The 17327-nt window shown below is 36.2% G+C and overlaps 2 protein-coding genes and 1 long non-coding RNA gene across 4 annotated transcripts in view; 1 reads left to right on the forward strand and 2 right to left on the reverse strand.

Annotated features, from left to right (window-relative positions):
- Positions 1-1087, reverse strand: part of LOC117101860 (probable cationic amino acid transporter) — a 13748-nt gene extending 12661 nt beyond the window's left edge. Inside the window, exons 1-2 of one of the 2 annotated variants that reach the window (XM_033241974.1) lie at positions 948-1087; positions 438-710 (exon numbers count right to left, since the gene is read on the reverse strand). In XM_033241974.1, the coding sequence (XP_033097865.1) occupies positions 438-699 (262 nt within the window). In that variant the 5' untranslated portion in view covers positions 700-710; positions 948-1087. Of the gene's footprint in view, positions 1-437; positions 725-947 lie in introns of both variants that reach the window. The other variant, XM_033241975.1, reaches the window with a different exon arrangement.
- Positions 1088-4607: 3520 nt separating this feature from the next.
- Positions 4608-8413, forward strand: LOC117101903 (cationic amino acid transporter 4-like). Its single transcript, XM_033242019.1, has 2 exons — positions 4608-6940; positions 8261-8413. The coding sequence occupies exons 1-2, from the start codon at positions 5294-5296 to the stop codon at positions 8411-8413; spliced, it is 1800 nt and encodes a 599-aa protein (XP_033097910.1). The 5' UTR covers positions 4608-5293.
- Positions 8414-11678: 3265 nt separating this feature from the next.
- The window catches only part of LOC117101865, a 13258-nt gene continuing 7609 nt past the window's right edge, over positions 11679-17327 (reverse strand). The window contains exon 2 of the long non-coding RNA XR_004444331.1: positions 11679-11854. This is a non-coding gene — a long non-coding RNA (uncharacterized LOC117101865). The remainder of the gene's footprint in view (positions 11855-17327) is intronic.

The following is a 17327-nucleotide window of genomic DNA, read 5'->3' on the forward strand; positions in this document are numbered from 1 at the left end:
GTTCACAATGACCAATAGAAACAAATTGAAGGGTCAACGACTCGAATTACTGAGGTCAAATTCGGGGTTGCGCCAGGGGGAAAAAAGCACAATTCGTCGGGGAGAAAAAAATTATATGTATTTTATACATATTTAGTAGACTCTAACATCGATTAAATAAGAATTTTAAATCCTTAAATTGTCAAAATTTTCGGGGCTTCTCCTCCTGAACCACTTTTAAAACCTTTTAATCGAAGCTCGACCACGCCCTCTTTGCTCTTGGCTTCTGTTAAACCTCATCACCTCATCGGTGAGAATGCCTGTGTACTCTAATTTTTAAAGTTTTGAGTTATTAAATAGTATAATAAAATTATTATACCTGGATAGATGAATTATATTTGGCCTACTCAGTGCAGAATATACATTTTATTAAATAATAATTTTCCATTTTACATTACCTGATAAAATAGATGCTATTGCTGCAATCATAAATGAGATGATAACTCCAGGTCCAGCCATTTCTCTCGCCACTAAACCAGACACAACATACATCCCAGTACCCATGCAACTCCCGACACCCAAAGAAACCAAATCCAGAGTCGACAGGCATCTGGAAAGTTTGCCTGGGACGTCTTGGTTTTCGTTCTGTCCTGAAACATCGACTGTCTTTACTCTTAGCAATCGCCCGATAAAAGACTGTAATACCGACCTGTATCCCATCGTTATTGTATCTGCATTAAGAAATCTGTTTAGTAGTACATTAATAGTAATAGTACTGTAGTAGTAGTATTAGTAGCAGTAGCAGTAATACCATCTGTTCTATTTTCTCTATGGTAACACTATTCACTAGAATATTTAATCACGTACTACATTGCGATCGTTTCTATTCTACCTTATGTATTTTAATATATAATGCGCAAAACAAATAATGAAACGATATTATTAGTTAATAGTGTGTATATGCTTACCCAGTGTTGGAGTTGTTGCTAATATACGTGATTTTCAACCTCAGTTCTCCGCATCAATATCCACGTCTTAATTCCTCGGTCGTGTACATCTAAGATAACAATTTCAAAGCTGTATAATTCTTAATTTCATCGATACTAATACTAAATGCACTCTACTTCGTGAGACAGCATAACACAACTGACAGTGTAGGTATTATGCAACAAGGTTAAAGGTCAAGAATATTCACTCAGAAATTAATTTAATAGTATATATCTATGCATTCTTTTAGTGAACACATTCAGTAAATTAAGAAACATGTATCGTAGTTAACCACAATTGCATCAGTGTATTTAGCAGAATATCTCCGAGAAGAAAAACATGTGATCTAAATTCCATAATAAGGTAGCTCAATCGGAGAAGTAATTTTGCATGTTTCCGTCGTATAATGAACTTTTGATCAATATTAACGTGTATATATGCACCATAGTGTAAGCACGTAAGTCAAGTATATAAATAAATATATAAATAGGCGTACCACATCCCATCGCAATTTGCCTTTGTCGATTATATCATTCAGAGTAGCTGATCGTCATTGTCCGTGACGTCATAGCTATATAACGGTATCCAGTTATACCATAATTAATCAGATCCAAAGAAAGCCACATTTACTTAATAAATTCAAAAATTCTATAATATTACTTATAATTTGTTTATTATCAATGGTAACGTTAATAAATTTGATGTACGTGGGTGTAGACAGGTGAGTGTACGGTCGGTTGCGTGTTGTGTATTTATACCATAAACCATAAGCTATATCCTATTATTTGCTATATTTTCATTTCATGTACAAGCAAGCAGACATTCGAGACCATACCAGACGAAGTCTACGGCTATATCAAAAGCTATGGCTTTATCATAAGCTCAATAATAGTTATGATGATGATGATGATGATGATGATGATGATGATGATGATGATGATGATGATGATGATGATGATGATGATGATGATGATGATGATGATGGTGATAACAATTACACTTTTAATGCGCCAATTTCCAAATAATCAAGATGCTCAGAAAATATTTCGAACAGTACGTAAAAAGATAAATGATTGACTGTAGTTGAAAGCTAGCAAATATAATTCCAGCTTTAATGACTCAAGAGTGGGTGAGATTTTGAAAGATAGGTCGTTCTAAAGAGATGAAGCAGAAAAGGGCAAAGGTTCATTGACTTTTGTTTCAGATTTAGGGGATAGTGAGAAGACGACGGTTGAGGACATGAGGTTGTGAATTTTAGAAAGTTAAGGTGGTTGATGAAGTCCGCACCCTGAAACACGAAATTAAAGAAAAGTCGTTCGTTTAATAAGTATCATTGTTTTAGTACATGAGTGGTATTGAATGTTTTTAATGCTTTTTACATTGTAATTTTCTTTATGTTTTCATGTTTTGATATGTTAATCAAATCAAAATGGAATAAATGAAATTGATTGCGCCTGGCATCAGCATAGAGCATACGCGAGGCAGCAGACGTTTTAATTTGTTGCAATCGTTTGGCATCCCTTCTTATTATCTCGTAGAGCTTTTCTTGATCTTAAGTTTCTTTGTAATGCTGTACGTATGGTACAGCATTTGATAAAGAAACATTTCATGTTTCTTTATCAATGTGCCATCTCGTAGATTAAGAAACCTACATTTATGTTCCTTTCGGGAGGGTAAATGCTAGTTAAAGTGGGTTGTTTTGTAAATTAAGTACCAGTTAACGAAAGGTCCACTGATTAATCTCAGATAAGATAGTATAATACATACTCCAAGTATACAATATTTCGACATTAATTATGTCATCACCGGTAAATTATGTAACTCGTTTTTTGTTCAAGAAAATAGTCTTGATATAGGCCTATGTCTTATTCTTTCAATCATTTTAAGCATGAAGTTTTAAGTTTACTAATTATCTTCTATATCGTATACTATATAGGTCTATTTATGTTTTTATAATTGTTTTGTATATCATGTTTCATGTCAACGCTCCTGCTATTGGCGAATTTTATTCGCTTTTAATTGTGGCTTTTAAAATGAAATAAAAAAATAAAGAAATAAAAAATACTCAGATTTTACTTGAATTGCGCGGATACCTGTTTATATTTTGTTGTTAACAGACTGGCAAATTAAACTGTAGCCTATAATGACATTTAGATTATTCTCAGAATCCGAAGATGATGGTTTAATTTCTAAGTTTCCAAATTCAGCAACTCCCAAGTAATAGAAAATGTGGCTTAGACATGATTCAGCAATAACAATCAATAAATTCAGTTTTGGAGGAATTTGATTTAAGAATGTTTTGCTACAGGTTTAATTTCAAATTTATTTACAGATTTGAATGTAATGTTGAGGGTCCACAAAAGGGCTTAAAAAGAAGATAAAGGTTGATATCGTCGGCGTCATAATGGAAATTGATATGACGAGAACAAATAACCTTTGAGACGGAGGAAACATAACGTAAAAAGAGAACCGAGTGCATAAAACAGCATCCTGGTGGCTACACCTTTGGTATTCTCTTTTGTTGACAACACTGTGCAAACAGTACAAGGTACAACACATCACCCCTACGTCTTTGGCATTCAAAAGGTTCAACAACACTATGCTCGGTTCGAAGGTCTTTATCAACACTGTGCATTTAGCATAACAAAAAAGAAAAAAAAATTTAAAGAAAAGATGACCTTTCATATCGCCATACCTCTGATCCTTAGTTAGAAAGCCAATGAATATGCAAAATTTTTTAAAAATACATATAAATAAATACATAAATATATCAAGTCAAAATAAAAACTGATGAATTGTGTTACTGCAATTAATAAATAACAGTTCATATACCGTAAAATCCTTATTGAATAAGAAAGCAAGATTTTTTTTATTTATTTCTCTACACTTCATAAACATCACTATTAAATCACTATTAACAATACGTTCTACTGTCTTGTTTGCTTAAGTGTCAAGGTAATCAATTTACGTCAATGACCACCAAATATTCTGTTAGCAGAATGGTTAAAATTAATAATAATAACAGCATCCCTGACATACGTAGGCCTACTTGACTTTCCAAGGTCTCCACCGACACTGTGCAAATAACATAGCCACTAGACCAACCACAAGAACACCATCAAAGTAACATTGCAGTACCACTTGAGGATCACATTCGCTAAACGCAAGCTCGGTGGTATAGTGGTTATGACACTAGGTTAGTTTTCTGGAGGGCGTGGATTCGATTCACTCATTACGATAACACGTCAGAAGTAGGGCAAAACATCACTCCTGCTATAATAATTAATGAGCAAAATAAATTCACGACCTGTAAATAGGCCTACATACATGAAACACACATGTGCAATGCTTTTGGGGATGCATTTGCGAGAAATTGATTACGTATCGTTATGGCAGTTTGACGTCGGCTTATAGGTACTACAACAATTCATTACAGATTGACAAGACGAACGCGCATATTAATTATTCTGATGCCTTATTGATTAAACTAGGACACATGGTGAAAGTATTGCCAGTAAACGAAATCCGAAATTTAATGAAAACAATGGATGTATTTTGTAACTCCGCTCAACAAAATTCACAAGAAAGAAAGAAAATCCTATGCAATTTTCAGAAATTATTAGACTGTAACATTTGTTAGGCCTACATTAGCTTCAGAGTGTTTTTCTGCTTTTTACGGTAATTGATACCCAATAACCTGTTTCTTCAATTGAATAACCGTTGATTTTTTTTTGGTGAAAATTCCATGCTCAGTACATATGCCTACTTATTCCTAACGATTTATACATTCATCATTTCATTTTTTATTCGATCAACATTTACAATAATTGACAATAAAATGTATGTAAAAAATCGAATGCTGGACAGAGTTAACTTAAGAATGAAATAGGCAGTGAATGGCGTGTTTTGGTAGCGCACGGTTTTAGGCCTAGTGAAATATACCGTGCCTTTGTAAAACCAGTGATTGCCAGACAATGATGGGCTTTCCTAACATTCTTGTGGTCTTTTCTTCATCGCTATGTATTGTCAGGGTGCAGTCATATTTCTGCTCCTTTGTATTGTTAACGTTCTACTCGGTTGAATGAGTTTCAAAAGAGTTAACCACAGGATAAAAGTTAACAAAAAGTGCAAATTTACTCCCACTCTCAGATCTTAGCACGAACGCTTGGAAATGTCACTATGGCATGAATTACAAATCAGGACTAGGTGCGTACAGTGGCCACAATTGGTCTTGTTTTGCTGACTAAGTAATGGCCTATACTCTCTGGAATTATTGCAGTGGATAAGACAATTGTATTGTTTTACTAAAATATCTGTTACTTCATTTATGGCTTTTAAAGGAATGGCATATTACCAAAAGTTCTTCCGACGCAAGGGATTAAAACCGGTACATGCAACGCAACGATTGAAGCGATGTCTGACTACACTTGATCTGGTTATATTTGGTACCGGGAACATGTTAGGTGCTGGTTTATATATTGTTACTGGAGAGGTTATTCGATCGTACGCTGGGCCTTCGGCTATTTTATCTTTCGTAATAGCGGGAACAATTGCATTTTTTTCGGCACTGTGTTACGCTGAGCTAGCTGCTCTTCTACAGATTTCCGGCTCAGCATATTATTACGTGTACGTGGCATTGGGTGAATTTCCTGCATTTCTAGTCGGTTGGAATCTTATACTTGAATGTTTAATAGGTGCAGCTTGCGCAGCATCTTCATGGAGTGCATATCTTAATGAATTAGTTGATGCTAAAATTGGGAACTATACTGTAGAGTATCTCTTAGACGGTGAGCCTTGGGATTCTAACATCCTGCTTCCATATCCCGACATTGTAGCAGGAATCGTGTCATTACTTGCCTCTATGTTAACTGCCATTGGAGCAAAGGCTACCTTACGTTGTAATGTTGTGTTTGTGATTGTAAATATATTGGTTGTTGTTGGAATCTCCGTTGTTGGTTTTCAAAATGGCATTGTAGATAATTTAACTCAACCTGATGGTTTCTTTGCGTATGGTGTGCTCGGTGTTTTGTCAGGAAGCGGGTTCTGTTTTTATTCATTTAGTGGTTTTGACGCACTGTCTATTGCCGTTGAAGAAACAGAGAATCCTGCTAAAAGTGTGCCAGTCGCCACAATCATTAGCATGTCCGTGACCACTGTAACGGCTGTTATTTCTTGCCTTTCATTGACTGTCCTCCGACCATACTTCAACGTGGATCCTGCGTGGTCTTTTCTTGAAGCGTTCGAGACATTAAATAATAGTTATATATCCTATGCTCTTCTAATATGTGTTTTAACGGGTATATCTGCATTAGTTGTAGCACACCTGTTTACAATGCCACGGATTGCTTTATCGATGGCTCGTCATGGTTTACTGTTTTCATGTTTAGCGACAATTAGCCAGAGGACTGGAACGCCCGTTGTAACTATTGGTTTATTTGGTATCATTCCAGCCGCTCTATCTATTTTTATTCGCTTTGACGTCCTTATTGAGCTGCTTTCTATAGGTATTTTTGTGGCTCACATTGCAGTAGTGTGTTCAGTTATTGTTTTGAGAAATGAAAAACTAGATTTAGCGACGGAACAGTTGGAGGAAACACTTCCATTGAAGCGAACAACTCTTTCATATAGAGGAGGATTAAGAATACGAACAGAATCTGAAACAGAAGCAGATTTGTTGAAGAATAAGGAGGAAGACGATGATGATGTCGATTCAAACCCGGGATATAAGCCAGTTGAGGTAGTAAATAGCTGGACATATATGCTAGACACAACGAGTATAAATACTTGGTTACTGCTATTTATCATATTCAATACTGCAGCCACTGCAATACTTATCAATCTACCATCCAAGGTGAAATATCCTCTCTTATTCTGGAGTATGGTCGCTGTTGGAAGCATCGTTTTCGTGATTGGATTAATATGTTTTCTATCCGTTTCTCGTGCTAAAGGTGAAACAAACAAAAGGAATTTCAAGGTAAAGAAGCTAAAACCCAATTTTGCTTTTGTTAATCTGTTTATACCAGTTTATGAAATTGTTAATACTTACCGGTACTTTATTGTGGCAAAGTCAGCGGCGGTGGTGGTAGTGATGAATAATCGGTTGTGGTGGTAGTCTGTTGCAACGGTGGTGGTGGTGATGATAGCAGTAAATGTGGTTATATTGGTGTTGACAATGGTGAATTGTGGTGGGTTAATGTGTGATGTTGATATTAGGGGTGATAAAGGTGGGAGTAATGGCGGAAGCAGCAAAGATAGCTCTGTTGGCTAAACTGGAGGTACAGCCACTGTGTGCGCGATGAGCCGTGGAAATACACTGTTAATCTTAGGTACCCGGTTCAATTCCATCCGCTGCTCGTTTGTTTTTCAGCTGGAGGGTTGAAATGCAAGTAGTGTATAAAAAAGCGCACCGTCTTTCAGAAGACGTCTTGAAGCCGTTTGTCTCATGTACAATGTGACACAAGGGCACACATGTACAGAATTGTTACTGCCAAATCACCACCAGAAGGATCCGAATCTAAATGAGGTCTCGGACTTTCGTTGAATTATCATTGGTGCTCACACTGAATGAATCCAATCAAATCCCTATACAGGTAGGTTACTATGATGGTGGTGGTGAGCGTGATGATGATTATGTTGGTATTAATGGAGATTAAGTAGATGATAGTAGTAATAAATGTGGTGGTGACGAAGGCGGTAGTAGTGATGATCATCATTTATTTAATACTTATAGGCCAAGTGTACACATTTTGCATACATGTTAATACGAATATTAAACTATAATAATAATAATAATAATAATAATAATAATAATAATAATAATAATAATATTAATAATAATAATAATTATTATTATTATTATTATTATAATAATAGTAATAATAATAATAATAATAATAATAATAATAATAATAATAATAATAATAAGAATAATAAGAATAATAATAATAATAATAATAATAATAATAATAATAATAATAATAATATGTACCGTAGGTTCTTATACTGTAGCGCTCTACACAACCAAGTCTCGGAGCGCTTTTCCACATTATTACCCCAGTCATTGGAACGATGCCTGTGGGGGGAACCCATAGTTTGCTGCATGAAATATTTCTGCGCATTTTGCACTCAAACCTCCTTACATATACTCCTGGGTGGAGAGAAGCAATGCAGATAAAGCACAGCGAGGGATTGAACCCCGACCTCGGTTGGGAAACCAAACCGTTCCCGCTGCGCCAAACCACTTCCACTATAAATAAATAAATATATAAATATGTATATTCTGTCCTTACTCAAGGTTCCTGGCATGCCGTATTTACCTGGAATTGTTATCACTCTCGAGTTGCTACTAATGGTCAACCTCAAAGCATTAGCTTGGCTTCGCCTTTTCGTTTGGAGTATCATTGGTAAGAATTATTTAATTATCGCATTATCTATTAGCACTTTTTAGTTTCTAAATATATTCTACAGTATCAATAATAATACTGGTAGACTTATATGGCCCATATTAATGTTAAGCCCTCTATGCGCATTTGGTACATACATTTGGATTAAACGCCTATGGCACAAACTTAAGCTCCCTGGGGGAGTATTCCATAACGTTGCAGCAGCTATATCTGCGCATTTCGGTATTTAACCCTACCAGTAAAATGCACCGTAGCGAGGGATTGAAATCCCGACCTTAGTGGGAAACCAAACCGTTCCCGCTGAGCCAGACCACTTCCACTATAAATAAATAAATAAATAAATAAATGTCTAACAGGGGCGGATTTAGGGGATAATTGTCTAACAGGGGCGGATTTTTTTTGGGGAAGGGTCCCCGGTCCCCTCCTCCTTTTTTGGGAGGTAAAACAAGGAAGAAAAAGAACAAAATTATAGCCCAAAACACCTCAAATGTTATTTTCGGGCCTGTAGCTGTCTCTTATACACATCTAGATGTGTATAAGAGACAGGTATAAAAAAGCGCACCGTCTTTCAGAAGACGTCTTGAAGCCGTTTGTCTCATGTACAATGTGACACAAGGGCACACATGTACAGAATTGTTACTGCCAAATCACCACCAGAAGGATCCGAATCTAAATGAGGTCTCGGACTTTCGTTGAATTATCATTGGTGCTCACACTGAATGGATTCTCCGGAGACGGCATGCAGTACAGTGTACCTACAAATGCGATGAATGCCACGAAGATTCTCCAGAAACTACAGAACATGTAGTACAGCCTACAAACACGATGAATGCCGAGGATTTCCCGGGGACGACATAACATACAGTACACTGTACATACAAACGCGATGAATGCCACGACGATTCGCGAAGACAACATAATATATAGTACAGTGTCCCATATTATTATATACCTACACACGCGATGAATGCCACGTTGATTCCCCGGGGACGACATACTGTACAGTACAGTGTACCTTCAAACTCGATAATGCAGCGAGGATTCCCCGAGACAAAATTACATAGGCCTATTCAGAGAGTACCTGCAAAGTGATGAATGCAACGAGGATTCCCTGGGGACGACACGCAGTACAGTGTACCTACCTTCAAACGCGATAAATGCCACGAGGATTCCCGGGGACAACATACATACGTCTGTACAGTACAGTGTCCCTACCTACAAACGCAATACACGAGGGTTTCCCGGGGACAACATAAGTCTGGACAGTACAGTGAACCTACAAACGCAATAAATACCACGAGAATTTCCCGGGACGACATACATAGTGTACTTGCAGACGCGATGAATGCCACGAGGATTCCGGGGGAAAAATTAACATACAGTATAGTGATGTAGATATGTAGATATAATTTTAATATTTTTTTGTTACTTTTTACAAATTTTAACTTAATATATTGTAAATATTTTTGATGTTTTTGGTGTTTTGCTGGGACTTCTGACTCATTGAGTCACAGAGGCTATTGCTTCTTTAGAAGTCCCAGGACCTTTGTGTCTAATAAATAAATGAAATGAATGAAATGAAATGAAATAGTGTACCTTAACAAAGGCGATAAGTGCAACGAGGAATTTCCAGACGACTGGTGTATACAGTACAGTACAAACGCGATGAATGCCATGACTCAGTGGCGTATCTGGCAGTATTAAAATGGTGGGGGGGGGGGGCCAAAAAAAAAAAATATGAGGGGGGCGTGGAATTTATTTTCGGTGGCCACGCCCACTGAAAAATATTGCTTCTTATTAGATTCCCGAATACACGTTAACAGTGACAGATATGTTAAAGTATATGTCTTGAACGCAGTATTTAAGAAGTGAGATAATACCATAATAAACAAAACGAAACTTTTATTGTCGATTACGATTTCTTGCCTTAATTAAAATTACCGGATTCTTTTAGCAATAGATAGTTTTATTTTAAATAGGCTTACATCAACAATTCTGCATGCACCAGGAAAATTACTATGCTAGACCTTTCGAGGCATCGAATCATACCAACAGTTTTAGAATAATTTATGTGTGTGTTTTTTATTATGTGTGACAGCGACCATTTTAGTGACCATTTTTATAAATATTGATTATTATTATTATTATTATTATTATTATTATTATTATTATTATTATTATTAGTTGCTGTGAAATGAAGGACGAAAACATAATATGGTGTTTTGATGAACGTCAATAAAGGGAAGTTGAGAAAGCATTAACCCATTTTCTTGAGCATAAATAAGCCTAGCCTAATTTTTTTGCTTCGAAGTTTGCGAATGGGGGAGCGACTGGGGGCGCAAGCTTTTTGTGCCCCCTTGGGTACGCCACTGCTATGACCACGAGGATTCGCTCCCGGGACAACATACAGTACGGCCTAACAAAATTAATTAAACCGATTTAAAGTTAGAAGGTTTGGCAAAGTCCTGATAGCAGGACTGAATAACATACGTACGATTTTTTTGTTAATAATAAATATGGATGAAATCTAGAGACCTAGATGAAGCCCATCTCGAATTGAAGCCCCCGTCTTTGGTTTGCAATTAATAGCATCGAAAAGAAGCCCATCTCGAAATGAAGCCCATGAGCTTCTTTTCAACATAGCATAGGCTTTTTCTCGAGATAGTACAGTGCATAAACTGTACATGAATTTCAAAAAAACAAAATATATTAAAAACAAGCTTGGTTTATACAACAGTAGTTTAGTTAATTAAATGCCAGTTAAATACACTCCATACAGTATGATGTTACAGTGACCTTATTTATTGTTTTATAATACAAATTCACAAAATTTACAGCATCCATTTTGAAAAGAAGCCCCTCTTTACTTTGTAAAAGTAGCCTCGAAAAGAAGTCTATCCAAAGTTCCCTCTGTCCGTGCACCAATCCCCTCTTTCTCTTCACCAATGTCATGTCAATATCTAATAATGGCTTTGAGAAGGCAAGTAGATAATTACTCTAAAACCATGTTGCTAGGCCGACAAAATAAAAACTGTAATAAAGAAGTTGCGGTGTTACCTTACCCCCACATATATATGCTTTCATCAAATAGGCCTACCCTTCCCTACCAGTACCTGTAACCCACCCCAATCCCTTCCCAACTTCAATATATTTATTCCATCTAATCGTATACTGTAATCAATAAAACTTGTCGAAAACAATGTACTCTAACGCAAATCCAGGACCTTTCTTAAAGTAATAGAATCCAGGACCTTGGTATGGGAGCGTGTGGCTGTTTTTGTCCTTACTAATGCATATGATTTTTTTTTATACATTTCTTGTGTTAAATTAATAGAATGCACAGTTAGCTTTCCAGTCAGCTGGGGAATGATCTTTACTCTAGAAGCGGATTCTGGTGGACGACACGAGAGTTGCTGGTACCGGGTTACCGGGTAGCACAGACACAAAGGGACCCTTAGGGGCGAAGAAAGTCATTGATCGAGTTCCTAGTCCACATTTCAAGCGCCCTGAGCATCTTACATTGGATGGATATGTGCGCTATATAAAACTACACTATTCTTATTATTCTTATTCTTATTATTATTATTATTATTATTATTATTATTATTATTATTATTATTATTATTATATATTTAGATTACGGGTCGAAATGTTAGGATGGCGCCCTCATAAAATTATGTAACTCATCAGGTGTCGTAAATATTTTCATAGGCATTACTAAAAGCAATTTAGCCATAGTCCAACCATATTGATTGCAAATTATATATTAGGGTTTTTATTCTGTACTGTAGCAACATTGTTTTAGACTAGGTATAGCCTCTTGTATTCTCAAAACCAGTATTAAGATATTGACATGGCATTGGGGTGGGGGATTAGTGCATGCACAAAGGAGTACAGAGAAAATATATCTGTACCCTAAAGTTTACTTGTCAGTGTAAAAAAAAATAAGGAATACTTACGCTTATTACTCAATTTAAGGAATGAAACGCTCTTGTTCTTGTTGAAAAAAATTCCTTAGTGAGTGTAATGTCAGTTTGTTTTGCCGTATGTAATTTGTTTTTAATGTAATTTTATTGTTTCGGTTGTCTATACTGGAGGTTTTATAAATAAATTGAAATTGAAAATATCTTTTTTCCCCTCTTTTTCTGGCTGTTGTATAAACGAGCAGGGACATGACTGGGGATTAGGGTTGGGCGGAGGGGTAGGGTAGCATTAAGGAGGAAAATGTATTCTTAACTTTGAGGTCTGGCAACCAGGGGTGGCGCCAGCACGGGGGACTGAGAGGGTCAATCACATTTCTTCGGGGAGAGAAAAAAATGTATTTGTATTTTCTACAATTATTATTACGGCACTCTAAAATCGATTAAATAAGCCGAACCCCTAAATTGTCATTGTCGGGTTCTTCGCCCACCGTCGGGTTATCCTGGCGCCCCCTGACCTGCTGGCAACACCACTACCAATGTAAACATATCAGATTTCGTTTCCTGAGGCTACTGTCATAATATTTCAATTTAAAGAAGATTGCCCAATGCATTAGAAGGTAGGAATAGGGAGGAAGGTGGTAATTTGTAGGGGTTTTACATCACCTTTTTTACATCACATTTCTTTTGTGCTTTACATCGATAATAGGTTACTTTGTTGAAAAGTTGTTTCATGTGCTATATATGGCTGATTTTTCTCTACATTGTCATATGAAGTTTTGCCAGTGCATTTAGATAGGAAAGTGGCTGGGTGTAGGCCTGTCAGGAAAAATTTTGTCCGGGCCCAAAATCGGTCCTGCCGGACCGATTTTAGCTTTATAATTACCTGCCAAATATAGTCCACATAAGCCAAAATCGGTCCGGCATTAAGGCCCTATAAAAAAATATTATTAGTTTATCACCCTATCTGGGCAGAAAAGTGATGAGCGAGGGAGGCTTTCTTTTTATTTTTTACTTTGCTAAAGCCAAATATATCACCCTTGGGTTGTTTGCTAGGTGCAATGATATATAGTAAAACATGATTTAGATAATGCAAACAATATCTACTTACTATTTAATAACATACATGAAAAAAATAAATAAATAAAATAAAAATTAAAAAAAAATTTTCAGTACTATAGAAGACATGCGCGCAGGGGTGATAAACTAATTTTTTTTTTTTTTTTTTGGTCTAACGTAACTTGTATTTTTTATAACGTTTATTCATATGTTTTGTAATCAAATGATAGATAAATAGCCTATCTTATCTCTTATTATATAGCCTAATATGTTTTCATTCGTTATATTATGTTTTCATTCGTTATTGTATGTGTGATCACTGGTAAAAATTAAGTAAAGCTTCGCGCCCAGTGAACCCATTTGGTGTAAAAGTACGAAAAGAAGTTAAACGATGTGGTCTTAAATCTTGTTGGTCCGGTGTAATTTATTTTTTACCTTGTTTTGTATTGGTTGCGTGTGCTTAACGCCGGGACGAAGTACATGCATTCAATTCCGAAAATGCTGACCCCTTTATTTCATGTATTAGACATCGATTGCACGACCTAACCCCACACACGGAATATTTAAAACTAATAAATCAGTCTTGTGTTTCATTTTAGGCCTAAACCACGGCTGCCGAAAATGATGCACGCATCGCAGGCCTAGGAAATTCAAAATATCTGGTGGTTTGATAAAATTAACATTCTGTCACTGCAAACGACTTTGCAAGTGTGGGAGAAGCATATTTTCTCCACTCCACGGAAGAAACAATCATAACTTAGGAGCAGCAGACGATCGAGTAACAAATGAAGTAAGTGGCCAGGCCGGACTAATTTCCGGGGGACCTATTTTAGTAGTCCGGCGGACAGATTTTGGCCGCCAAAATCTGTCCGCCGGACATTTTTTGGCCCGGGCCAATTTGATGGAGGGTCTTTACATCACATTCCCAACCCGATATCATGTAAGATTTAGGTTTTTATAATTTACACTCGCAGTAGACCTACTTTATTCTGACAAAATTTGGTTCATGTGCTAGATCTTCTAGGCAAAATGGGGTGAAATCTTATTGCAATAGACCAAAGTCCTAAACAGCTCGTGTCAAAGTTTACGCAACACAACCAAGATTACTGTACTCAATTAACAAAGGGACAGCATACTAGGGGATTTTCCTGCTTGTGACCTCTCAAGCGAAACACAACTCATCTAAGAATACTGTATCTAAAGTACATTCTGTAGCGGTGTAAAATACCGTAGCATACTTCCACACATGACATCGAAAATCAGTGTTCATTTGTGTAAGTTAACTCTTATTCTTTGTGAGTATCTGATAATGATTAATATTGTGAATTATAGTCACAAATTTTAAGGTTTCCACGTTGTACTTTTGTCTGGCACAACCGACAAACGGCAACAACCAGCAGCAGCCGGCTATCGCTTTACTTTTCGTTGAGGGCAGCATTTACTGAGGTGAGCTAGAGTTCCTATATAGAGATAGGAACTCTAAGGTGAGCCATCGTGATGATCTTGAATCATATACTATACACTATACTTATATACTTGTAGACTTATATACTTATACTTAGATACTTATACTTATATACTTGTCTACTTATGTACTTTTAACCGCCAACTTTGTCAAGTGTTACCGACAGTTTATTGGTTAATTAATTCACTGTTGCTAGGTGCTTACTATCTTATAATGTTATTTTGCTTACTTTCCTCTCGTTATTATCTGATATGCTCTGTACATTCATATGGTTAACGCTAAGAAAGGACACAAGCGTGTCCGAAATATCCGTTTGAAGTAAATTTTATCTACATATATATATATATACTGTCTCTTATACACATCTAGATGTGTATAAGAGACAGGTACCATGCCGGGATTCGATGTTCGAAATACGCAGAACTGTGTGTGTGTACCATCCAAGATGGCTGCCATAGATTTAGCCAATCAAATTTCGCTAAGCGTTAGTTGGCGTCCTACACTAGCTGCGTACAGAGCCAAAGATAGAAAAAGTTGCGACATTGAGAATTTAGAAGCCATTTTGTCAAAGTATAACCAAACACGTTCTACATTACAAAACAACAATTTCAAATATCATAGCCTATGACGCCAACTCCTCGGGTTCGTTTGTTTCCTGTAGTTTCTCCACTTAGTAAAATGTTCAAATTTTACTGCAACCACATGAGGGCGAAAGTTCCATCGATTTTAATGCAAATACGCGGAACAGCTCATTCCTCTGCTATTTAAGTTCTTAGATAATATTGTATAATACAGTTAGCGGCCTCCTGTATTGTTTAATTCCATTTAATCTTTTTAGCAATCGAATTTTAAAATGATTTCACTACTTTATATCCAATTTCATATTATAAATACTGTAATAATTTACTATTTTTTAGCAGTTCTTTAATCCTCGCCGATAGACCGAGAGCCCTTCGATGGCAAGCATTCTTCAATTAGGCAATCCTGCCATATAGACCCTTAAGTAGCTCCTGTTATTTTTGCAAATAAATGATATGCAAGACCAGTAAATTCTAATTAAATATGTATATCAAAATGTAATTAAAATCCGTATATAGGGTATATAGATTGTTGCTCTTTAAATTAGAATATGAGTGAGTCCTATACATATTTTATGTTATTAATTTGATTATTATTATTTAACATGCCACGTACATGCAAGATCTTCTCAGACTACGCTCATCCACTTGTTCCCGAGCACTCAGATCAACTACGAGTTCATCAACTTTGTTTATTCCTGGGTGCCGTTCGAAAAAATATGGTTAGAGATCATTTCGTGTTGCGGCTCCAAAAATGTGGAATGCACTAATTATATATTATAATGAATATGGGCTAAAGAAAATTAAAACATTAAACATTAAAATTCATTGACCCCCAACGGATTTCCATATCTTGCTGTAATATGACCCGTTGCTTTTATACCATTTATGAAAAAAAATATTTTGCTATTTAATTTTAAAAATGGGTTAATTATTTGCATATCGTATAAATACGATGGTCGGTTCGTTCGCTGTTGAGGGTAGCGATTTTTTGTTTGTATAACATTATAATTCATTGACCCCAGTGAAAAGAGTTCCATATATTGCTACTGACTCGATTATTTATAACTTCTCAAAAAAATACTCCTTTAACAAACATTGAGACAATGATTGATGTTTTAGTTTTTAATTTATACTGGATTAATTATTGGCGTGTCGTCTGAATACAATTGTCGGCTCGTTCGTTTTGTTTTGTTTGTCACAAGCATGTAGGTCAAAATTATCCAATCATTGTGTGTGCCTTTAAGTTATATTATCATCTGAAAGAGTAAACCTTTTGCAGAACAGTTTACAGAATATGAATTAGTTAGTTATTCATAGTTTTATGGTGATTTTGGTAATCACACCAGCACCCAACACCGACAAAGCTCAAACGTTACCCTTTTCCGGTGGGCTATGCATCCTTGATACTCTCCTTGTAAATTAACTCGAATTTATCTGTGAAGCGGTAATCAGAGGGTGTACTTTCACCGATAGAGCTTAACGCCATGACATGTTATATAACCTTATCATTGTTTTCATTGTTTTCTTTGACCAATTGTTTTCTTTGTCCCAGTAGGACAAATCGTTTCCATCTACCTAATTTTCCAAAACTAGTAGGCCTACCACCGTTGTGCAGACGGCTGTGTCCAGTCAGTGATCAATGGCTAGCACACGCAAAGTTGGAGTAGCTATATGTGGTATGGGAAAGATTGGTTCTGTTCATTTAAACCATGTGGTACGAAATCCAAGGACTTCAGTCAAGTGGCTTGTTGAAGAAGATTTTGAAAGAGCAGTACAGTTAAAAAACGAGTTTTACTTGGACGATTCCGTACAAATTGTCAATGCAAGTAAGCTGAACAAAGTTCTAGAAGACAAAACGTGAGTTAACATTATTACATTATAAATTCATGTCACATGATCACCATTAATAACTAGAATACTAAGCCTGTAGACT

The sequence above is a fragment of the Anneissia japonica genome, unplaced genomic scaffold (genome assembly GCF_011630105.1).
Source record: "Anneissia japonica isolate Jap-2015-1 unplaced genomic scaffold, ASM1163010v1 scaffold4988_len2956909_cov206, whole genome shotgun sequence".
Lineage (NCBI taxonomy): Eukaryota > Metazoa > Echinodermata > Crinoidea > Comatulida > Comatulidae > Anneissia > Anneissia japonica.

Coding starts and splice junctions, on each gene's coding strand:
- LOC117101903 (XM_033242019.1), top strand. CDS start 5,294: ATGGCTTTTAAAGGAATGGCATATTACCAAAAGTTCTTCCGACGCAAG. Junction 6,941..8,260: donor CAAACAAAAGGAATTTCAAG/GTAAAGAAGCTA, acceptor TCCTTACTCAAG/GTTCCTGGCATGCCGTATTT.